This window comes from Procambarus clarkii, chromosome 61 (assembly GCF_040958095.1).
Source record: "Procambarus clarkii isolate CNS0578487 chromosome 61, FALCON_Pclarkii_2.0, whole genome shotgun sequence".
Lineage (NCBI taxonomy): Eukaryota > Metazoa > Arthropoda > Malacostraca > Decapoda > Cambaridae > Procambarus > Procambarus clarkii.
The window spans coordinates 22,071,701-22,096,874 of record NC_091210.1 but is presented as its reverse complement, the minus strand read 5'-3'; the positions used below and the strand labels follow the sequence as shown (position 1 = coordinate 22,096,874).

Genomic DNA, 25,174 nt, shown 5'->3' with positions numbered 1-25,174 from the left:
TAAAATGCTATGCCCAAGATTACCATCCGAGTGCCGGCGGTGGGGTGGTTCAAATAGCTTCGGCTATCACCTCATTATGTCCGGTCGTGATGGTCAAGTGGATTAAGGCGTCTTGTACATACCAGTTGCATTGCTCCTGGGAGTATGGGTTCAAGTCACTTCTGGGGTGTGAGTTTTCAGTTGCATATTGTCCTGGGGACCATTCAGGCTTGTTCGCATTTGTGTTCCTCATGTGTGCCCCAAAGAATTAGGTGATTTGGTAAAATGCTATGCCCAAGATTACCATCCGAGTGCCGGCGGTGGGGTGGTTCAAATAGCTTCGGCTATCACCTCATTATGTCCGGTCGTGATGGTCAAGTGGATTAAGGCGTCTTGTACATACCAGTTGCATTGCTCCTGGGAGTATGGGTTCGAGTCACTTCTGGGGTGTGAGTTTTCAGTTGCATATTGTCCTGGGGACCATTCAGGCTTGTTCGCATTTGTGTTCCTCACGTGTGCCCCAAAGAATGAGGTGATTTGGTAAAATGCTATGCCCAAGATTACCATCCGAGTGCCGGCGGTGGGGTGGTTCAAATAGCTTCGGCTATCACCTCATTATGTCCGGTCGTGATGGTCAAGTGGATTAAGGCGTCTTGTACATACCAGTTGCATTGCTCCTGGGAGTATGGGTTCGAGTCACTTCTGGGGTGTGAGTTTTCAGTTGCATATTGTCCTGGGGACCATTCAGGCTTGTTCGCATTTGTGTTCCTCACGTGTGCCCCAAAGAATGAGGTGATTTGGTAAAATGCTATGCCCAAGATTACCATCCGAGTGCCGGCGGTGGGGTGGTTCAAATAGCTTCGGCTATCACCTCATTATGTCCGGTCGTGATGGTCAAGTGGATTAAGGCGTCTTGTACATACCAGTTGCATTGCTCCTGGGAGTATGGGTTCGAGTCACTTCTGGGGTGTGAGTTTTCAGTTGCATATTGTCCTCGGGACCATTCAGGCTTGTTCGCATTTGTGTTCCTCACGTGTGCCCCAAAGAATGAGGTGATTTGGTAAAATGCTATGCCCAAGATTACCATCCGAGTGCCGGCGGTGGGGTGGATCAAATAGCTTCGGCTATCACCTCATTATGTCCGGTCGTGATGGTCAAGTGGATTAAGGTGTCTTGTACATACCAGTTGCATTGCTCCTGGGAGTATGGGTTCAAGTCACTTCTGGGGTGTGAGTTTTCAGTTGCATATTGTCCTGGGGACCATTCAGGCATGTTCGCATTTGTGTTCCTCACGTGTGCCCCAAAGAATTAGGTGATTTGGTAAAATGCTATGCCCAAGATTACCATCCGAGTGCCGGCGGTGGGGTGGTTCAAATAGCTTCGGCTATCACCTCATTATGTCCGGTCGTGATGGTCAAGTGGATTAAGGCGTCTTGTACATACCAGTTGCATTGCTCCTGGGAGTATGGGTTCGAGTCACTTCTGGGGTGTGAGTTTTCAGTTGCATATTGTCCTGGGGACCATTCAGGCTTGTTCGCATTTGTGTTCCTCACGTGTGCCCCAAAGAATGAGGTGATTTGGTAAAATGCCATGCCCAAGATTACCATCCGAGTGCCGGCGGTGGGGTGGTTCAAATAGCTTCGGCTATCACCTCATTATGTCCGGTCGTGATGGTCAAGTGGATTAAGGCGTCTTGTACATACCAGTTGCATTGCTCCTGGGAGTATGGGTTCGAGTCACTTCTGGGGTGTGAGTTTTCAGTTGCATATTGTCCTGGGGACCATTCAGGCTTGTTCGCATTTGTGTCCCTCACGTGTGCCCCAAAGAATGAGGTGATTTGGTAAAATGCTATGCCCAAGATTACCATCCGAGTGCCGGCGGTGGGGTGGTTCAAATAGCTTCGGCTATCACCTCATTATGTCCGGTCGTGATGGTCAAGTGGATTAAGGCGTCTTGTACATACCAGTTGCATTGCTCCTGGGAGTATGGGTTCGAGTCACTTCTGGGGTGTGAGTTTTCAGTTGCATATTGTCCTGGGGACCATTCAGGCTTGTTCGCATTTGTGTTCCTCACGTGTGCCCCAAAGAATGAGGTGATTTGGTAAAATGCTATGCCCAAGATTACCATCCGAGTGCCGGCGGTGGGGTGGTTCAAATAGCTTCGGCTATCACCTCATTATGTCCGGTCGTGATGGTCAAGTGGATTAAGGCGTCTTGTACATACCAGTTGCATTGTTCCTGGGAGTATGGGTTCAAGTCACTTCTGGGGAGTGAGTTTTCAGTTGCATATTGTCCTGGGGACCATTCAGGCTTGTTCGCATTTGTGTTCCTCACGTGTGCCCCAAAGAATTAGGTGATTTGGTAAAATGCTATGCCCAAGATTACCATCCGAGTGCCGGCAGTGGGGTGGTTCAAATAGCTTCGGCTATCACCTCATTATGTCCGGTCGTGATGGTCAAGTGGATTAAGGCGTCTTGTACATACCAGTTGCATTGCTCCTGGGAGTATGGGTTCGAGTCACTTCTGGGGTGTGAGTTTTCAGTTGCATATTGTCCTGGGGACCATTCAGGCTTGTTCGCATTTGTGTTCCTCACGTGTGCCCCAAAGAATGAGGTGATTTGGTAAAATGCTATGCCCAAGATTACCATCCGAGTGCCGGCGGTGGGGTGGTTCAAATAGCTTCGGCTATCACCTCATTATGTCCGGTCGTGATGGTCAAGTGGATTAAGGCGTCTTGTACATACCAGTTGCATTGCTCCTGGGAGTATGGGTTCGAGTCACTTCTGGGGTGTGAGTTTTCAGTTGCATATTGTCCTGGGGACCATTCAGGCTTGTTCGCATTTGTGTTCCTCACGTGTGCCCCAAAGAATGAGGTGATTTGGTAAAATGCTATGCCCAAGATTACCATCCGAGTGCCGGCGGTGGGGTGGTTCAAATAGCTTCGGCTATCACCTCATTATGTCCGGTCGTGATGGTCAAGTGGATTAAGGCGTCTTGTACATACCAGTTGCATTGCTCCTGGGAGTATGGGTTCGAGTCACTTCTGGGGTGTGAGTTTTCAGTTGCATATTGTCCTGGGGACCATTCAGGCTTGTTCGCATTTGTGTTCCTCACGTGTGCCCCAAAGAATGAGGTGATTTGGTAAAATGCTATGCCCAAGATTACCATCCGAGTGCCGGCGGTGGGGTGGTTCAAATAGCTTCGGCTATCACCTCATTATGTCCGGTCGTGATGGTCAAGTGGATTAAGGCGTCTTGTACATACCAGTTGCATTGCTCCTGGGAGTATGGGTTCGAGTCACTTCTGGGGTGTGAGTTTTCAGTTGCATATTGTCCTGGGGACCATTCAGGCTTGTTCGCATATATATATATATATATATATATATATATATATATATATATATATATATATATATATATATATATATATATATATATATATATATGTCGTACCTAGTAGCCAGAACGCACTTCTCACCCTACTATGCAAGGCCCGATTTGCCTAATAAGCCAAGTTTTCCTGAATTAATATATTTTCTCAAATTGTTTTCTTGTGAAATGATAAAGCTACCCATTTCATTATGTATGAGGTCAATTTTTTTTTATTGGAGTTAAAATTAACGTAGATATATGACCAAACCTAACCAACCCTACCTAACCTAACCTAACCTATCTTTATAGGTTAGGTTAGGTTAGGTAGCCGAAAAAGTTAGGTTAGGTTAGGTAGGTTTGATAGTCGAAAAACAATTAATTCATGAAAACTTGGCTTATTAGGCAAATCGGGCCTTGGATAGTAGGCAGAGAAGTGCGTTCTGGCTACTAGGTACGACATATATATATATATATATATATATATATATATATATATATATATATATATATATATATATATATATATATATATATATATATATATATTATATATTAGTTTATTTTGGTAGCAGTCTTTCCTGTAGACATATATTATTATATATGACCGAAAAAGTAAGATTAATAATTCTAACACGTATTTTCTCAATGTTTCTTATATTTCTTTTCACTGTTGATGGTAACTGAAAAATACATTCTCCAAAATTCATTTTTATTTCTAGTCTGACGCGACACTTGAACGCATTTCATAAAACTTATTACGTTTTCGAAGACTTTACTTTACACACACACAACTATAACTGAACAGAGTTTAAAACAGCATCGATTTTATACCTGCATTTGTGTGAGGTAATATGTTACAACAGTTTTGGATGAGGTGAAAACAAACTTTCAACACAAGACTGAACACGAAACAATGAGTATAATATTTTGTAAGTTAAAGGGAAGAATGGAAGTAACTGCAAAGGGCCTATTGGCCCTTATTTCTTGATGCATCTATATTGGTGCGGAGTCTTGAAGTGGGTAGAATATAGTTGTGCATTAATTGGCTGTTGATTGCTGGTGTCGACTTCTTAATGTGTAGTGTCTCGCAGATATCAAGCCGCCTGCTATCGCTGTATCTATCGATGATTTCCGTGTTTTTTGTTAAGATTTCTCTGGTGATGGTCTGGTTGTGGGAAGAGATTTTATGTTCCCTAATGGAGCCCTGTTGCTTATGCATCGTTAATCGCCTGGAAAGAGATGTTGTTGTCTTGCCTATATACTGAATTCTTTGAGGCTTACAGTCCCCAAGTGGGCATTTGAAGGCATAGACGACGTAGGTCTCTTTTAAAGCGTTCTGCTCTGTGTCTGGAGAGTTTCTCATGAGTAGGCTGGCCGTTTTTCTGGTTTTATAGTAAATCGTCAGTTGTATCATCTGATTTTTGTCTGTAGGGATAACGTTTCTATTAACAATATCTTTCAGGACCCTTTCCTCCGTTTTATGAGCTGTGGAAAAGAAGTTCCTGTAAAATAGTCTAATAGCGGGTACAGGTGTTGTGTTAGTGAACGGACGACGACGGTTTGGTCCGTCCTGGACTATTTTCAAGTCGATTGTAATAATTGAAGGAAAAGGCAATAAACAGGTAGAAGAGAGGTGAGAGTAATTATTAATAGTTCTTTAGATGGATGGATGTACTATTCAGTGGTGTGGATATATAGGAAGGAATGTGGTGAGGTGTGAAACAATGTGTTTAATAAGATAAGAGGATAAAAAGAATATACACTTTTCAATAGGGGTTTCGCCGATATGCCGCCACGGGTAACACTTCGGCCATTTCCCACACTCTTGCGGGTGAGCTGCGACATTGATTCTGTATTTATTTGCATATGTCCGCGTAGGGAATTTTGAGATCTCAGTGATAGCAAAATTAACGCTGTAGGACAAGTGTGGAGTTGACAACCCTGAAAAGAGTAGAAACATTTCGTTGCTGTTTGGCGCTCACGGCTATAGATCGACGTAGTTCATTATTTGGTGCTGGTCTAACTCATGCTTTGGTGACATTTTATACTTATGTTCTTGTAGAACATTCTATTGTAAACACATTGGTACAAAAATGAAATACGTACATCAAAAATTAATGTCAGGACAGTGAAAAGAGTATACACTTTTCAGTGATGCCACTCGATCGCCCGAAACGCCGCGCGCACAAGGGGCAAGTTTATTTTTTTTTGCCTATCGCGCGAAAGTGTAAATAAGGCATTAATAAGGTATTAATGAGATAAACGTTTATCAATGATCCCACTCAAATCGCCCTTTAACTGATCAATAAAAAATGGATCTAAATTATACAAACCACAACTAATATTAAAATTGAAATATTTGGAATGAATATGTTGATGCTTCAGGTTGAGGCGAGGATTGCAGGATGTATTTTAGTGTAAGCTCGCTCTTAATAGCTCGATGAGTGTTTGTTATTCAGTGCTTCAGCTATATCTAATCTTTTATTGTCGTTGCTTTATATATAAATATAACTCAAATTATAGAACAAGAGCAGCGACTGACCCCTCTAGGACTGGAAATGTTGTAGTGAGACCATCCAGGGGCAGCATACAGGGAAGGGTCACTGGCCAGGAAGTTGGTGACATTCATCAGCTCGCAGGTGTCGTCTACATCTGAGGACACCAGTGGTTATGGAACCTAAGTTATATAATAATGCTTGTTGTTCTGTTTTAGTCTGCTTGTTTCTCCCACTCTCTCATTATTTCAAACTAATACAGGGTTCCTTAGCAATGGTGCTGATATTCCCAATAACACTGTGAGCTGTTTTCTTACATTATGTCATTTTATCATGACCCTAGAAACTCATTTATTTAATAAACTTATTATTAGTATCAATTAGGATTAAACTTAAATCAAAACAGGTAATAAATGATAGGTACAAGAAGAGACAGGAAACCACTGTGTGTGGCAGCATGCATATAACTGGTTGACTTGATTTCACACATATCTAATTCAACAAACAGGTTCCAAATGCATGTCAGGCAAAGAATGAACAATCGCTACTAGAGATTTGTTCTCTTGAGAGGCACAGCCAGCATGAGGCTGTTGATGACTGTCATATGTTCTTGCTGCCAATTTCTGGTTGCTACAAATTTGAGCCACATTGGAAATCTTGAGGACATTTAACATATACATAATATGTCCGAAAACATCATCTCCAGTGTTGAGGGCTCTGATGAGTAATTGACCGGTTTACATGTTTTTTGGTCTTCAGAACTTCCCAGAGCGCTCAGGGGTTGTCAACTTTTATACCACTATATATCTGGATATACATGGTCCCAGGTGGTACATTCCCATGAACCACCTATGAATCACCAGGTCGCAAGTTCAAGTCACTCCATTGACTCAAAATGATATATGTATCTATATAAATAATAATGTAAATGTTCGTTTGTTCAAAATCGCTAATCTCTGAATATTCTTCACTGATTGGTTTTAAATGTTGACACAACATTCCATTTGAATTTGTGAATGTTTTAATATACATATTGTATAGATGACACACACATGTGACAGATAAAAACATGCGTTTTCTTTTAAAGTGCCATCTGTTGCATGTAATTGCAACACATGCTATACTAAATATGTTACAATTCCATTTCAATGTTTCCGATGACATTGTTAAATTTATTTTTCATAGTTTTCTACTCATTTTCATTTTGATTTAATTATTTTGTTTGACATTGCGTTGGAATTGAGATGTGTTGTTTACCATACCGTTCATTTCGTTGATGTATATATATTTTTTATTTTTTAAGCTTTTTCATTTCATTTTTTTATCTGTTCTACTTAATTTTCAGTGATGGGAACTTCAGATCATTTGATGTTTCCATTTTTCTGATTGAAACATAAGATCATTTAGGAATGCATCGAACGAGGGAGTGGGGAATGGTGGGGAGGATAAGGGGACGGGAGTGGGGAATGGTGGGGAGGACGAGGGGACTGGGGAGTGTGGGATGTTGGAAACAATGGGATGGGGAAGTGGAGAATGATGGGGAGGACGAGAAGACGGGGAAGAGAGGGTAATGGTGGAGAGGACGAGGTGACGGGTGAGTGTGGCATGTTGAGCAGGACGGGGGAATAGAGAATGGTGAGGAGGATAAGGGGACAGTGGAGTGGGGAATGGTGTGGAAGATGAGGGGGACAGGGGAGAAGGGATGGTGGGGAGGACAAGGGGACGGGGGAGGGGGGGAATGGTGGAGGAAGATGAGGGGGGACAGGGCAGTGAGGAATGGTTGGGAGGACGAGGGAATGAGGGAGGAGGGAATGGCGGGGAGGACAGGGGGGACTGGGAAGGGTTGCTGTGGCTCAGCTATGCTCATGCATTGCTGAGCCACAGCAACTCGTGGCCGGGTACAGCTAGTATACATATAAATATTGAAAAGTATGACCTATCACTGAAGACCATACTCGAAAAGGTTGTCAACCCTCTCCCTAAATGAATGTCAGTGGAAGCAAGCCACTCTTCTTGTCAGGCCCGTGACCTTGGGTGTCTGTACTGCCATCCTCTCAAGGCTTGTTCGCATTTGTGTTCCTCACGTGTGCTCTAAAGAACGAGGTGATTTGATAAAATACCATGCCCAAGATTACCAACAGAGTGCCGGCGGGGAGATGGAAATTAGCCTCGGCTACCATCCTCTTTTGTCTGGTCGTGTTGGTAGAGTGGTTAAGGGATCCTGAACATCAGATGCATTGCTTCTAGCAGCTCATCATTGCATATGCAGAAAGAGTTGCGAAGCAAGATAATGATCTGTTCCTCAGAACAGTGAACGACTTCTGAAGGGGAATGGCATCGCGCCAGTACTGCTAATTGTGAAGGAACGCGAAATTGTTAGTATTTAAACAGATGCCGCATGGACGACAACAATGGCAGACACCAAGACAGACGTTTCACGAATACCCATACGAATGCTTCGCAGACGACGACAGCTGTGGACATCCAGACGGACGCTCCATGGACGACGACAACTGCGGCCACCCATACGACTCTGAAAGCGGTTCACACATACACACAAAAAGAAATACTGCAGACACAGGACGAAGAGGACTAAACAACTTCAGGCAAGAATTGACAAGTTGGGGATATATCCGGCGAGGAAGAGATTAGCACTGAGGATGCACACTTGACCCCTCAGAGGGAACAAATGGCATAGATTGACAGCTACTATGCACGTGCCTAGTATTGTGGACATAGCCACAGGCAAACTTACCACTTTCAAAAATGGCCTGGCAATCACCATTAAAATACCGCTTAAAATCATTGGCACATTCCAAAGAGTCCCTATTCCGTCATCTGTGGACACTCGTGTACGGACACGAACCCAAAACAAGAAACCGAAGAACAAAACAAAACAGAAAACCAGAGGGCCCCAGAGACAGTGATGCAGTGGAATATCAAACAAGATCTTCTGGCTGCTGATGGCCCTCTTGCTCTCCCTCCCCTTCCCCCCAGGTACTTCGTGCGGTGTGATAGATTCTGATACACAACTATCCAAAAATCTTCGTCCAGCTGCTGGGTTAAGCCCTGTCTCTACTCTACAACTACGAAGTTCCCTCTCCAGACTATAAATCCCACTGTGCCACTTCCTACTCACACTTTATCTGTACAATTGATTGATTGAACGTGTACATGATGTATCCATACTTCATATACTGGTTTGGTTGACGGAGGCACATGATGTATCCCCTCCTACTGCTAATTTTCAGTTGTGTTGGACAGTAGCAGTACCTCAAAATTGTTCAATTCATAAGCAGAGACAGTTTCATTGAAATTGCTAGCAATGGGGGTTCTCTAGTAGGACTGGTTACCAGCGACAAGTTCATTGTCTGTAGGACACAACTAAGGGAGAGGCTAGGCTAGAGCACTTATCCACAGATTTTGTGAGGCAGTGAACTCATTGTGGAGTTGATGTGTGTATCGCATTAGACAAAAGGCTATTGGTTCCAGAGCAATTGTCAGAGCCCACAGTGCCACTGCCAGTGTCTTCTTGTGAATAGGTGCAGTTTGCATGAAGGGTTTACCCTCCCGATGACTGCACTAGGACAAATGTAGGGAAACGCGTAGATGTTAAGGAGGAGAAGAAAGTCAAAAGTGTTGGATGTGGCGGGCCATAGAGAGCGGAGTGGCGACGGAAACAGAGGTGGACGTTTGAGGAAGATTCCCGCACCGTAGGGCAGGGTGTTGAGTGCACGTTGGCAGCTGAACCATTCACGGCGAAGCGGTGCGCACAAGACGTTAACTAATATTTCTCCGGGAACTTGTATATCGGAAAGCGCAAGCAGTACGCTTCCCAAATCACCCACAAGTCATCGGGCAGCCGGCCACCAGGCGGTGCCCTCGGCTGAGACATCTTATCCGGCACCCTATAAACAAACTCCTTCACCCGCGACACCCAGACAGTGAACGAGCACTACGGGATCGGAAGCACCCGGGCATCCCGATAAGGTCCCAACACCGGAACCCCACAGGGCACGACCCCAGCATTCGGGACGAGGCTTCCCCCAGACCGGGGCAAAGAAGGAGGGGGGACCGCAGGGGATGCAGGCGCGGCATCGATCCCACCATAGGGCACAGGAGCCGAGGCCCCCCGGCGCACATCTTTCCGCAACACCACGACGAGGTCTCGATCATCAGAGGCAACCCCCCCACTGCGGAGATCCAACAGCAGGTGACGCAGGAGGGGGGCACAGGTAGCAACTTCGGAGCCCCGCACAGCACCATCATCCACGGCGGGGGACGCCAGAGCTCCATACTCCCCCACCTCCTCCCAAGGCACACCACGAAGGGGAGACACACTCCGAGCCCGCCGAGAACGTTTCGAGACAGGCCGCACCACACCACACCCAGCAGGCCCCACTGCAGGCACAGCCACCATCTTTACATCCACGCAGGTCACACCCGCACCGTCCGAAGAGTCCACAGAGGCCACATCACCCACACTGTCCACATTATGCAGGGAAACAACCTCAGAGCACCGACGCGCACGCTTCTGCAAAGGGACGGAAAAGAGCTGAACTATAGTCGCCAACACACACAGGCACGGCAGGCACTTCTCCCTGCCAAAGCCCCCCCCCCTCCAATACAGCAGAACCCGCGTCCCCGGGAGCCGGTATCACATCCACAGGCGGGGGCGGGACATGAACCTCTACCGGGACATCCTGCACTACATGCAGCTCAGGCGACGGCCCAACACCCAAACACACCAGCTCAACCACCCCAGGGGCCACAGCAGTCACCAGACGTGTCGCACAGGCCGTAGAACTCGCCTCGACAAGGGGAGCAGCAGACAGGCAATCAGGCGCCTCAGACACAGCACCCACTCCGTCCTCAGAACCGGCCTATGTATGAATACATACATGTATGAATACATACATATAATACTTAAATATATGCATATAATATTATAACATCACAAACCCAACATGGAGGTGTGTGGAGGCTGCCTTAAGTCACTTCGGAAGAGTGTTGTAGGCATTGTATGTAACATTTGCAACATAAGATTTCACCTAAGTTGTACAGGATTACCTACACAATATGCAAACCGGGAAGGTAACTACTGGATCTGTCAAAGAGACAGACAGATGTGGGAAAACATCACCAAACTAATGAATAACATTCCTGAAGAACACAGGCTACAATTCACACAAAAACTACCAGAAATATATGCAGAGTATATAAAGACAGCAACGAACTCTGAGCACAACCCAGGGACCGAGAATTTAGAGAGTCAAAGTAGCAATGTAGAAGGACATAGCGTCGAGGTACACAAAAATGAAGGCAATATTGTAGAGCACACTGGTGATATGAATAAGGAGAGAAAAAATGAGACGAATGAGAACACAAATGAGAAAGACGAAAGCAACAAGGAGAAAGATAAGGGCAATACCGAGAATGAATGCAGAAACGAGAAAGTTGGAACAAAAAACACAGAGGTAGCCAAGTCGTGCACGGGTACAAACAAGAATAATACAATCACAAATGAAAATATTTGCTGGTATTATGCAAAAGGACAGTGTAGATATGGGCCCAGAGGCACGGAATGCTCATTCATGCACCCACGGAAATGCCGAAACTGGTTAGGGAAAGGCAGATGTCGTTTTGATACAGAGTGTAGATATTTTCACCCTAAGCTATGCACACTCTCAGTCAATGAGAGGAAATGCTACGATCTTCACTGCCCCGATTTCCACATCAGAGGTACACAGCGCTATATAAGAGAAGAAGTCCAATATAATAGCCCTGAAATTTTTTTAGAGGCAGGTACAAACAGAGGGAGAAACAGACAGGCAGAAACGTGGCAGGAGTACGGATGGAGAGGGGGAAATGCCCAAGACTGGTCTACAGTTCGTCATCAAGCCCACACATACTACACCCCCCAACTACACAGAGACTACCACACTCCCCAGTATCACTTCCAAAACTGGACAAACCATTGTCACAACAACACACCCTGGGTCAGGGTAGAGAGGAGGGAGAACTACCAAAACCTTCCAGAAGTGACACACAATATGGACAATCATTCATATTTGCAAACATTCAAGGTTTAAAGCCAAAGTCAAGAAATAAAGTTAAGTTCATAAATGGCCTCCTATTAGAGTCAAACTCAATATTTGGGGCATTCACGGAAACTCATACAAAAGATTACATGGATGGTGAAATCTGGATTCCATATTATAATCTATATAGATGTGATAGAAAAACTAGGTCAAATGGAGGTGTAGGTCTGTATATTAAAGAGGACCTGGTATGCACAGAACTACTAAACTCAACTAATGAGGTGGTAGAGGTACTTGGAATGAAGGTAGAGAAACTAAACCTAATTATTATTCTAATATATAAACCGCCAGATACAACGATTGAGGAATTCACAGAGCAGATGCACAAAATAGAGAACATACTTGACAACCTAGCAAACCCAGCTCCAGATATTATCTTTCTTGGAGATTTCAATTTACCGAGTCTGAGATGGAGAACGGCAAACACAAATATCATAGCAGGGAATGACCCGGGAAATAACCAACCACAGGTCAGAGAACTTTTGAGATTCTGTGACAAATTCTCGCTCAATCAACAGATTACAGAACCAACTAGGAACGAAAACACACTAGACTTGTTATTCACAAACAATGATGAACTAATCAGGGATATCACAATCTCAGATACTTCATACTCAGACCTCATTGAAGTGCGAACTAGCATAAATAACGGTAGTAGGTCTAAGAGACCCAACAAGCGAGAAGGAATATTCAATCAATTCAATTTCAACAATAAGAGGATTGACTGGAAAAAAATAAATGTAGACCTTGCAACCATTCAATGGGAGACGGTCTTAAGCGACAAAACTCCCACACAGGGAATAGCTCAACTGACAGCTGAAGCTTACAAGGTCTGCTTGAAGCACGTGCCTGTGAGGAGGGGCAGAAAGAGGACCACTCTAGAAAGAGAACGGAGACGACTGTACAGGAGAAGGAAAAAAATAACGGAAATGCTTCGGCAGACACAACTATCACAAGCAAGGAAAACAAGCCTAAGCAGGGAGATTGAGGAAATAGAACAAACGTTGAAGCGATCATATGAGTCTGAGGAAATGGAATTGGAACAGAAAGCTATACAAGAGATAAGGAAAAATCCGAAATATTTTTTCACATACGCAAAATCAAAATCCAAAACCTCGACCAGTATTGGACCGTTAATTACAAATGAAGGTACGTACACAGAGGACAACAAAGAGATTAGTGAAATTCTAAGAAGCCAGTATGAGGCTATGTTTAGCACACCAATAAACAACATGAAAGTTGATGACCCAGACAGCTTCTTTATGAATGACATTCAAGCTGCAGATAATATAACGGATATTACCACAAACTCGGAAGACTTTGAAAGAGAAATTGATAATATGCCTATGCACTCAGCTCCTGGGCCTGACTCATGGAATTCAATATTCATAAAGAAATGTAAAGTACCAGTAGCGAGAGCACTCAGCGTAATATGGAGAAAGAGCCTGGATACAGGGGAGATACCAACAGCACTTAAATCTGCAGATATAGCTCCGTTGCACAACGGGGGGAGTAAAGCCTTGGCAAAAAATTATAGGCCAGTTGCACTAACATCACACATAATAAAAGTGTTTGAAAGAGTGATTAGGAATCAAATTTCTAGTTTTATGGAAAACAATGAATTGCACAATCCAGGACAACATGGATTTAGAGCGGGATGATCCTGTCTGTCACAGTTACTCAACCACTATGACAAAATCACAGAAGCCCTAGAAGAAAAGCAAAATGCAGATGTTGTATACACAGACTTTGCAAAGGCGTTCGACAAATGTGACCATGGGGTGATAGCTCACAAAATGAGGTCAATGGGAATAACTGGAAAAGTAGGACGCTGGATACTCAATTTCCTGTCGAACAGAACACAAAGAGTAACAGTCAATCAGATAAAATCGAGTCCAAGCGATGTTAAAAGCTCTGTACCTCAAGGTACAGTCCTCGCACCGCTACTATTCCTTATTCTCATATCTGATATAGACAAAAATACACGCCACAGCTTCGTGTCGTCCTTTGCAGATGACACAAAAATCAGCATGAAAATTACCTCTGCTGAAGACATTGAAAAACTACAAGCAGATGTCAACAAAGTTTTTGATTGGGCAGCAGAAAATAACATGATGTTTAACAGTGATAAATTTCAGGTACTCAGGTACGGCAAAAATGAGGATCTGAAACATAATACAGGGTACAAAACACAATCGAATCTTCCCATAGTAGAAAAACAGCATGTCAAGGATTTGGGAATAATGATGTCCGACGATCTAACGTTTAGGGAGCATAACCAAGCAAATATCGCGTCAGCCAGAAAAATGATCGGATGGATTACGAGAACTTTCAAATCCAGGGATCCCATCACAATGGTTGTACTCTTTAAGTCACTTGTGTTGTCCCATCTCGAGTACTGCTCAGTACTCACTTCCCCCTTCAGAGCAGGAGAGATTGCTGAAATAGAGGGAATACAGAGAACATACACGGCACGCATAGACGCGATAAAACACCTAAATTATTGGGATCGTCTCAAAGCTCTCCAAATGTACTCTCTAGAAAGGAGACGAGAGAGATACCAAATAATATACACATGGAAAATACTGGAGGGTCAGGTCCCAAATCTACACAGTAAAATAACAACGTACTGGAGTGAACGATATGGAAAAAAATGCAAGATTGAACCTGTGAAGAGCAGAGGTGCCATAGGCACAATCAGAGAGCACTGTATAAACATCAGGGGTCCGCGGTTGTTCAACGTCCTCCCAGCGAGCATAAGAAATATTGCCGGAACAACCGTGGACATCTTCAAGAGAAAACTGGACGGTTTTCTAAGAGAAGTTCCGGATCAGCCGGGCTGTGGTGGGTACGTGGCCCTGCGGGCCGCTCCAAGCAACAGCCTGGTGGACCAAACTCTCACAAGTCGAGCCTGGCCTCGGGCCGGGCTTGGGGAGTAGAAGAACTCCCAGAACCCCATCAACCAGGTATCAACCAGGCCGAACGCAACAGGGGGCGGAAAATTCTCCGCACGAAAAACATGCACCCGACCAGTCGCTCCCACGTCGCATGCTGCAGCCAGATGACCCTCGTGACCACACCGATAACAGGTGCGCGGTTGACCCCGATACAGGCAACGGAGCATGTAACCCAAGACGGACATCGACGACGGTATACTACACTTCAGCGACATTGTCAGGGTGCGGGAGCCGTCAAGCATACCAACATAGTGCCCGGCAACGACCGTGTTCCACCGAATACTTAACACCGTCTCAAATCGTTCAAAACAGGAGGTTAAAAAGTCGTCCTGAAATACAAAGGGGGCACCATGCACCGTCATAGACGTCAAGGTAACACTGAGGTTCACCACCCTAACAGACCCAGCAGTATCTTGAGATGATTTCGGGGCTTTAGTGTCCCCGCGGCTCGGTCTTCGACCAGGCCTCCACCCCCAGGAAGCAGCCCGTGACAGCTGACTAACACCTAGGTACCTATTTTACTGCTAGGTAACAGGGGCATAGGGTGAAAGAAACTCTGCCCAACGTTTCTCGCCGGCGCCTGGGATCGAACCCGAGACCACAGGATCACAAGTCCAGCGTGTTGTCCGCTCGGCCGACCGGCTCCCATCAGGGGGATCAGGGAGTATAGAGTATAGGTAAATACAGGTATCAGGGAGAGGGTAAACACGCCCCTCACACAGCTCGAGAAACTCCCGAAAGGCAGCCTGGAGGCGGAACTTGACCACAGCACAGTTGCCCTGAAGCAGCTGGATGCCCACCAGGTCCGACAGCTCCACATGCAGCACGTCCACCAGGGCGACACCAACCAACGGATGGTCCACCGGCACCCTAAATGCCAGACTAGCCGACAATGTCCTCTGCACTGGGGGGCGAGACGTCCCCATGGCTAAGGCAAACGTCACCCTGTCAGTGGCAAACCACCACCAGCAGGGCAAACAAGCAATCACCCAACGTAAACACTAGCCAGGAGCGGAGAGACCTCAGGAACGTCCGACCTGGCCGGTGGTCACCACGCAACTCCACTGCCAGTGTAGTGCTAAGGCATTGCCTTAGTACATATGTGAGAATTTAAGGATATCCTAGCTTTACATTTATTTAGTTATCCCTACTGGCGAGATGTTGGGAGCCTGTTTGGAAGACGACGGACGCTGGGTGGAGTAGGTCTCTTTGTGGAAAATATTTCCCACCCATTAATATAAATGACTACCTAATAAATGTATCTAGTAATACACAGTTTTGAGGATTTGCTCTCTGTTTATTTTATAAGGCTAATCTTAAATTATTAATAATTAAATTGAGTTACTGTGAGGATTATTCCTGCTATTACAATATGATATTATAATAATGTTACTCGGCTGACGAAACATTTTGTGACGGCAACGAGGCTCTGTCACCAGGAGGATTGAGTAACTTAACCACTTTTCTTAAGCCTCGTTTATGAACTTTAATGAATTAAACAGCCCAACTCTCATTTAATAACTATTTATTCTTGCATGAAGGAAAGCGTGAGTAGGGGAAGGAGGACGAGGCCATATTGTTTTGGACATGCAAATTGGAGTAGAACCCCTGCCGTAAATTATCTACAACCACAATTTCCTATCTAACTGACATAAAGTCAACTGACTTAGTACACAGCAACTAAGTCGGAGGGAGCAACACGGAGACTTAGTCAGCGTTTCCGTCTCATAATTTTGATATAATAAAATAGTTTTGGCTATAGCATTGCAGGCGATGAGTCACAATAACGTGGCTGAAGTATGTTGACCAGACCACACACTAGAAGGTGAAGGGGCGACGACGTTTCGGTCCATTCTGGACCATTCTCAAGTCGATTGTGATCGACTTGAGAATGGTCCAGGACGGACCGAAACTGCTATACCATTATTAACTAGGGGGGTGGGGTAAGACCGTCAGGCTGCAGGACCAAACTCAAATCCCAAGTAAGAACCAAGGCTCATACAGAGTCCCTGCTTGTTGAGAATTAATGAACAATAACTAAAGTCGTTAGTTTTTATATTAATGTTTGATTCATCAGCAGTAAATTTGAAGTGAACATCACTGCATCATATGGGAGACCCCACGGTTCTACGGATGACTATGTAAATCTTAAGCCTTAAAAACCCGAGACGGCTAGGACAGAACGTATTTAGTAACCCCATTCAGATAATACAACGATTTAAATAACTTCATCAACTAATTCAGTTAAAATTATCCTTTAATATAGTTTTAATAATTATAATTTCTGTTCTATATGAATTATAAATTTACATCACCAAACTTCCCACTGTGGATTTGTGCAGAATAATTAAATTGCCTATGTTATATATCCCACTCAAACTTAATACCAATATATAAATATGCATTTCACTCACTCCAAATAAACCAAATAAATAAACTTAGCCACATAATCCCATACTCCTGGGATAGCTGTTGGAGTCCCTCTGTCTCTGTGTTGCAGAGGGGGAATGTGCAACAATACACATACTATTGTGGCTGAAGAAGGTGTGTGTGTTGTATCCTTACTACACTTACTGTTGTTGATAAATGAAGCGCATGGCGGATCCTTACTATACTTACTGTAGTGGTTGAAGGAGACACATGTTGGCATCTGACTACAGAAGATGGCGCAGATGATATTCCTCTGTTTTGTGCTGAGAATGACTCTGTTCGCATTGATGTAGCGTGTGTTGGAGCCTGTCGATGGTGTAAAGACAATCGATGGAATATGATTAATATTTATTAAACAAGAGTTTGAGATGTCTGAGAGAAGAGGTGAATAATTTATGGATATGCTGCCAATAAAATGACTGACTATAGACCTTAACGATCATCCACTAATGGTTCCATCGCTTACCCTCATTAGGGCAAGTCGAGTATTGTCCATCAATAATGTCAATTCCTGACTATGTAGGTGCAAGGGATAAAAGTAATTTTACACTGATAGACAAATTACATGAATGGAGAATAACAGTATTAATCAGTTGGAATATAAAATTATATAGAATGTTCAGGCGATTAGTTACAATAACGTGGCTTAATTACGTTAACCAGACCACACACTAAAAGGTGAAGGGACGACGACGTTTCGGTCCGTCCTGGACCGAAATACCTTTGAATACCTTTCGTCCTCTTGACATAAAGCTCGCCTTTCGACAAACTACCACACTTCGTAGCAATCAAGTTCACACTGCTGATCCTCCTTCTAATGCTGCTGGTGTCTACTATATTTCCTGTTCGTCTTGTCCTCTCCAATACTTTGGCGAAACTGGCCGTACGCTTAATGACAGACTTATTAAAGAACACAAAAGGAGTGTTAAGTCTGCAGACACAAACAATGCTCTCTTCCGTCATGTTAGGGATTCTAATCATCCGATTGATTGGTCCTCCTCCAAAATAATCTTTCCTGCCTCTACTCTACACAGACGCCGTCTTGTTGAATCGGCTCTGATACACAACGTACCCAACATGAACTTGAGTCCTGGCATTGTTGCTGTTGACTCTTCCCTTTCACAGTATATACTCAAATGCTCTAATGTTTGTAACAAACATGACCTAACATAAGCTTACCCTTCCATTTATCTTTCTTCCTCTTTCCTTTTTCTTTTTCTGTCCATTGTTTTCTCTTACGTTCCCTTGCTATCCTCTTCTTATTCCTGTTAATATCCCCCTTCTCATTGGGTGGTTATAAATAGGAGCTGCCTGGTATGGGCCAATGGGCCTTCTGCAGTTCTTATTCCTACTACTATCCCCTCTACCACATCTTACCTTTCGTACCTTTTGCCTTGCTCCTCATCTCTCTCTAGCCTATTTATTGCCTTCATCTCCTTCCCTCATCGGACGGGAGACATCTCCCGTCACGCAGGGTGCAGTTGCACCTCCACAGATCTCCAGTACCATCTACTGATACTGGTAATGGCTCAAAAGGGCCCCCACTTACTAGCTATTCATGCCCGTGCCACCTTTTGGGTGGCTTTATCTTCATCAATCAATCAATCTTCCTTCATCACAATCGACTTGAGAATGGTCCAGGATGGACCGAAAGTTCGTCGTTCCTTCCTCATCTAGTGTTTGGTCTGGTCAAAATATATAGAATGTTGTGTCAACGGGGTAATCAAAACAGTCTCACATAAACTATTTGGATATAATTAAATGAAAATAATGAGAGCCTAGTAATTTGAGTTTCATACTCGGTCCAATAAGTTGGGCAGAATGGTAGGATAGCTTAACTCAGGATATATTTAGGCCTCAGTGTCTAATAATGCTAGTGTTATTGGTAACCTTAATGGCAGTTTGATGGTAGTCTCTGTACTGTAAAATGAACATACAATCACATGAGTACATATAGAGAAAAATTACAAATTTAATCGCAATAATAAAAAAATCTCTCATTTTGAAGATAAATTTGTCTAAATTTACATTATCTAGAAATATGAAACATAAATGAAGTATTTAAATAAATAATAAATGGTTATAACAAAGTAGGTATAAATAGGTTTTAAATATCTCGGTAATAGACAAATAATCCTAACTTGGATAAAAGAGTGGTTATTCCATAGCATGTGGGAAAAACCTGCTGGGATTGATATAAGAGGAGACTACCAGGGACTTGTACTGAACTAAATTAAAAAATTACTGTCTGCAAATTAATTCAACTAAAATCTCTAGCTAGGGTTGTAAATCCTAGATCCTCTTTTCCTAATGACAAACTGTGGGCTGTAAGGGACAGGTGGGGTGAATGACTTGTTGATAGAAGTTCCAATCCACCTGTAGACAGGGATCTCACATCAGCTTGTATTTTATACAAGGATAAGATTTGATAAATTCAGTTATCTGACTGAACACTGGCTCTGTTTAAATCAGAGATTTAAACATACATAGTCTAACCTAGTACCATAACTTAACAGCCAATATGTACTTATACTATAAACAACAAATTAAATTGTAAAAGTATAAATAAATGACCTTAAATGTAGTCTTAATACTATTAACTTAGTACTAGAAATTATATTCAATTAAATGAACTTATATGATAACTTATAAATAACTAAGCAAACAATTGATAACTTAATTTATATATTCAAATATATATGCAGACATATTCACTTTATACAGTTAGCTTGACTGAATCTCTTCCAAGACTGTGGACACTTGTGAGGTTTTTACTTATTGAGGCTGAATTCTTTTCTGACAGAATGGACACTCATGAGGTTCAGTGCTTGGATAAGATTCACAGCTACACTACAATTTTAATAAACGTACCGATATGTGAGGCTTAGCCTCGCTTTTTAACCAACAGACAGATTTATAGGATATTAAAGCTACACAAGCATACAATTGGCCAATCATATACCAAATAACCTTCAATATACTTCTCTGCCAGTCGGGGTGCCTGTCTGACAAGTTTGCCAGACTGATTAACTCTCTCTTGTTGAGTTTAGGCACGATATTTTGCTACAGCGTTGCTGTATGATGATCTGGTAGCGTTGCTACGTGATTATCCTGCAGTTGCAGAAGAATGATTCGAGATAAAAGTTTATGAATGAAGGTGGAGGAAACCGTGTCACTGATCTCCACTATACACTCTATTTTATGTGAATGTTCACGGATTTTCCTTGTAGATATTGTCCAGGTACTCCCCCAGTTCTAGAGAGTATTCACTGGCGATAAAAATATTAGATAAGGTGTCCTTGAGCTGGTAATGTTCGCTAAGGATCAGTCACTTGTTCACTCATTTGTAAACAAACGCGGAGTGCCGCTGGGCTTGTTGGTGGGCGCTTCTCTCCCCCCCATCGCCCTGCCATGCTCTCTGAGCACGGTAGCCTTCAATGAATATTGATTGATTATTTTTTACAGTCTAGACTTATGATTGAAATAAGATGTGATTATAATATAATTAGATATAAGATTTAAAGATTATAAGTAGTATTTGAAAGTACCACTGAATCTTATTAAGGATTCGATTTTTAATCCTACCGGATGTTGAATCAATGTTCCAATAGTTTTTTAATTAAGAAGTCCTTCTAGAAGCTTCTGGATCCTTGAAAGATCATGTACAAAGTCACGTAGGCATCAAAAGGGCCCCTGTTGCGTACGTGTTCATGGTGCCATTGTCATCCAGGATCAAGCTATAATGAATCTTTGATACGATTTAGATATGATTTTGATATGATTTAGATATGATATAGAAATTATACATTTCTTAGATGATTATTAGATATGGTGGGTAAAAATTTCCCACATCTTCCAGAGGGAGAGAACTGGCACAGAGTCCAATACTTAGGACAATAGTAACCATATGTATTTATTTACTCTCCATTGGATTGATAATACAAGTGCAAATTTTGCTTGCACTTTTGTGCTGCTGTCCGTTGTGGACGATTGTGTCTGTTAGGAGTCTGTGGGTCTTGTGGAGTTAGAGTCTCTTGAGGTCTCTCAGGATCTAACTGCAGCTGGCTCACTGATTCCATGTGGATGAGTTTGTCCAATGTCTTCAGGGAAGTTGTTCCTTTGGACAGGATTTTGACTATTCTCAAAATCCCCTGACTATCTGGATGGACTGAGACAACTTTACCTAATGGCCAGTCAGCCCTAGGGCCATCACTGTCTACCAAGACAATATCGCCAGGTTGGAGATTAGCTATATTATGTGGGACATTGGCCCCATAGTGATGTTCTCGTAGAGATGTAAGATATTCTTTGGTCCAAACATCATTCCATTTTTGGATTATGCTGGACAGATGCTTATACCCCTGAACCAACTCGCTCTGACCCACATATGAGGGATCTCTGATCTCATCATCCACTAGAGATGGTACTGGAGTCAGAAGTCTTCCATACATTAGGTGGGCAGGACTTAATGGCTCATGTTGAGTAGGATCCTCAGACAAGTAAGTCAACGGCCGGTTATTCACCCTTGATTCTATTTCCGTGATTACTGTCTGGAGTTCTTGAAGATTGATTTTCTGACGGTGTAGAGATTTTCTCAAGGATCTTTTTACAGTTCCTATTAACCGTTCATAAAATCCTCCGTGCCATGGGGCTCTCGGAGGGATAAATTTCCATCTGCAATGACGCTGTTCCAGTGTGGAAGTAACTGCAGGATGGGAACAGATTTCCCGTAGACATGCTTCTCCAGCTACCAAGTTTGCTCCGTTATCTGAAATCATCAGCTTAGGGCATGATCGGCGTGCTGCGAATCTGCGGAAAGCTTGAATAAATGATTGAGCAGTCATATCGGGTGTTACCTCTAGATGTACTGCCCTGGTGGTAGCACAGGTGAACAGACAGATGTATGCCTTGATAGGTTGCTTATCTGCAGTCCCTGTTAGATATATTGCTCCTGTATAATCTACTCCTGTCGTTTCGAAAGGTTGTAGATGGACCACTCGTTCCTTTGGTAGGGGTGGTGGCCCTGGATAAGAGCAAGTTCTTGCATCGTACCTTCGGCATATCATGCAATTCTTCAAGATTGATTTGACTGACTGTCTTCCCTGAGGAATCCAGTACTGCTGTCTGATTTGTGTGAGTGTGTCTAACACTCCTCCATGTTTGATGATTTGTTGATGTGTATGCAACACAATCAACCTTGTGATCCAATGATTTTTTGGTAAAAGCCATGGATGCACGGTATCTAGATTGATATCTGCGTGTTTAAGTCTCCCTCCACAACGCAGAATGTTGTGATTTTCTTGGTCTATCCACAGACCGAGATTGTGTTTTAACTTATGCGGAAGATTTTCATAGTTATTCCCATAAGTTTCTCTCTGGGCTTGTCTTACCCAATAGATAAGTGCATCAGGAAAAGTGTATTTTATCCCTTTTTTCCTGAGATAATGAAACACGTTCTGTGTTACATTGATTAATTTGATGAGCGAGGAGTAACGAGTACAATCCAAGACTGATATTTGAGCTTGCTGCCTGGTGGTAGTTATGGTTTGTGTCGTAATGACGTGTGGCTTTTGTTCAGGCCAACTACCATTCACTAACCATCGAGGCCCATGAAACCAAATATCTGCCTTTGCAAATTGTTTAAATGTCATACCTCTTGATAAGAGATCAGCTGGATTATCCTTTGTTGGTACATGCAACAATTGAAAGCCTGCGGAAATTTCTTTAATTTCCGAGACGCGATTTTTTACATATGGAGTTGGACAGTTGTCGTTTCGTACCCATTGTAAGACAGCTTCATTGTCAGACCATATAATGACATCTTTGATGTTCATGGTAGACAAGACTTGTTTGATATGTACTGCTAAGCGTGTTCCAGTTAGCAGTGCTGTTAGTTCCATCTGAGGCAAAGTCCTCTTTTTTAATGGAGCGACTCTGGCCTTAGAGGTGATAAGATATGATTGATTAGAAGTCACTAAATAAGCACAAGCTCCAAAAGCTTTGGCTGACGAGTCTGCGAATACATGTAGTGATACTTCTTCATTTTCCTCGACTATGTGTCTCGGAAAGATTATCTTTTCAACTAAAGTTTGTTCTTGAGCCACTTCCATCCAAGCTTTTTGTAACTGGATTGGTAGTGGATCATCCCAACCAACCTTAGCTTTCCATGCTTGTTGCACCAATAAACGCCACTTGATAGTCAAAGGATTTAGTAGACCAAGTGGGTCGAATACTTTGCTAACTTGTGAAAGCAAATCCCTTTTTGTAGTGATGTTGTAATTTACTGGCACAGATTTGATCGATATTGTGTCCGAGATTAAATCCCAATCCATACCTAACACCTTTTGTGATTCTGGTACGTGATATTCAGGGTAATCTCTTGCTATTTGATTATTCAATGTTGCATTATTAGAGGCCCAAGATTGTAGTGGCATGTTTGCACCTTGTAGCTCCTTGTTAGCCTCTTGATATAATTGTAACAGTTCAGTAGTACTGTTAACTGTCCCTTGAAAATTATCTACATATAGATTTTGACTGATTTCAGTCTTACAGGGACTTGATGATTTCTTCAGATGAGTATCTAGAGTTGCTTGCAATAGAAATGTACTGCTTGTCGCGCCGAAAAGAACTGAAGAGAATCTGAAAGTCACTACAGGACTATTGACATCTTCTGGGTTCTCTACCCATAGAAACTTAGTGAAGTCTCTATCTTCTTCCTGTAAGCCAACTCTTAGAAAGGCCTTACTTATATCTGCTGAATACGCATATTTGTTAAGTCTAAACTTCAACAGTATGTCATACAATTTCTGAGTTAGACTTGGACCTGTTTGCAAACAATCATTTAGACTGGTTCCTTGGGGTCCAGATTTAGAGCTACAATTAAAAACTATCCGTAAAGGAGTCGTTTTTGATTCTCTCATTACAGCCATGTGAGGTAAAAAATGGCCTGTTTGCGTATTGTCATGTTTCACGACTTCGATGAATTTATTCTTTAATTGTTGAGCAATAATCTCATGATAGAGTTTTAAATGCTCTGGCCTTTTTCTTAGCTTTGCTAGTTGTGCTTTAAATTGACTGTAAGCCATGTGATAATTGGTAGGTAAGGTTTTATGGTTGATTTTCCATGGTAGCCTTACCCAGTACTGTCCATCATGGTACTGTACTGTTTCTAAGTATTGATTGTATGCACAGACATCATCAGGACTTGGTTGTTCAGGAATTATTCCTATGGCATCAAGTTCCCACAATTGAGGTACAGATTCTAATCCATCATCAATCATGTGGGGGATTTTAAGTGGTGACTGTTCTTTGCCTAGTCATGCCACTATTACAGTTTCTGTATGATGTGATTTTTCAGGAGTTGAAGGTTCAAGATCTAGTATAGGTCCTGTCATCAATATGCCTCCTGCTGATTTGAGTATATTCATACCCATAGATTCTTCTGATCCCAGAATGAATCGATGATAGTAGTCAGCTCCAATCAGGATTCCGATATCCCCTATGTAGTCAGACTCAAGCAGAGGATCTGCTAATTGTATTCCTTTTTCTTTTAGGAATTTAATAGTTGCTGTCAGACCAGTCACTTCCATTTCAGTAGGAATTTTATCAACTACTATGGCTTCTACTGTCCTTTGGGATGTACCTAGACAGACATTGAGTTTTACTACTGGAAAGGTTCTACGACCAGAATTAGTAAAAAACCCTGATATGGATGTAGATACTTGCTTTGAAGATTTAAGTTGTAAATCTTCTGCCATCTTTTTACTGATAAAGGTTTTCTGTGACCCTTGATCAAAAAAGCCTCTCGTTGGAATACAAATTCCTTGATTGCATAGTTCTAGC

At 42.8% G+C, this 25,174-nt stretch overlaps 2 protein-coding genes across 2 annotated transcripts in view; both read right to left on the bottom strand.

The window, feature by feature from the left end:
- Nucleotides 1-25,174, bottom strand: part of LOC138354040 (uncharacterized) — a 129,583-nt gene that overhangs the window by 41,796 nt on the left and 62,613 nt on the right. The window contains exons 2-3 of the mRNA XM_069307755.1: nucleotides 17,522-17,638; nucleotides 5,892-6,001 (exon numbers count right to left, since the gene is read on the bottom strand). Coding sequence (XP_069163856.1) covers nucleotides 5,892-6,001; nucleotides 17,522-17,638 — 227 coding nt within the window. The remainder of the gene's footprint in view (nucleotides 1-5,891; nucleotides 6,002-17,521; nucleotides 17,639-25,174) is intronic.
- Nucleotides 19,510-22,252, bottom strand: LOC138354107 (uncharacterized). Its single transcript, XM_069307968.1, has 2 exons — nucleotides 20,204-22,252; nucleotides 19,510-19,708 (listed from the first exon to the last, which is right to left on the bottom strand). Exon 1 carries the CDS (start codon nucleotides 22,174-22,176, stop codon nucleotides 21,250-21,252), a length of 927 nt encoding a protein of 308 aa, XP_069164069.1. The 5' UTR covers nucleotides 22,177-22,252; the 3' UTR covers nucleotides 19,510-19,708; nucleotides 20,204-21,249.

Coding starts and splice junctions, on each gene's coding strand:
- LOC138354107 (XM_069307968.1), bottom strand. CDS start 22,176: ATGACTGCTCAATCATTTATTCAAGCTTTCCGCAGATTCGCAGCACGC.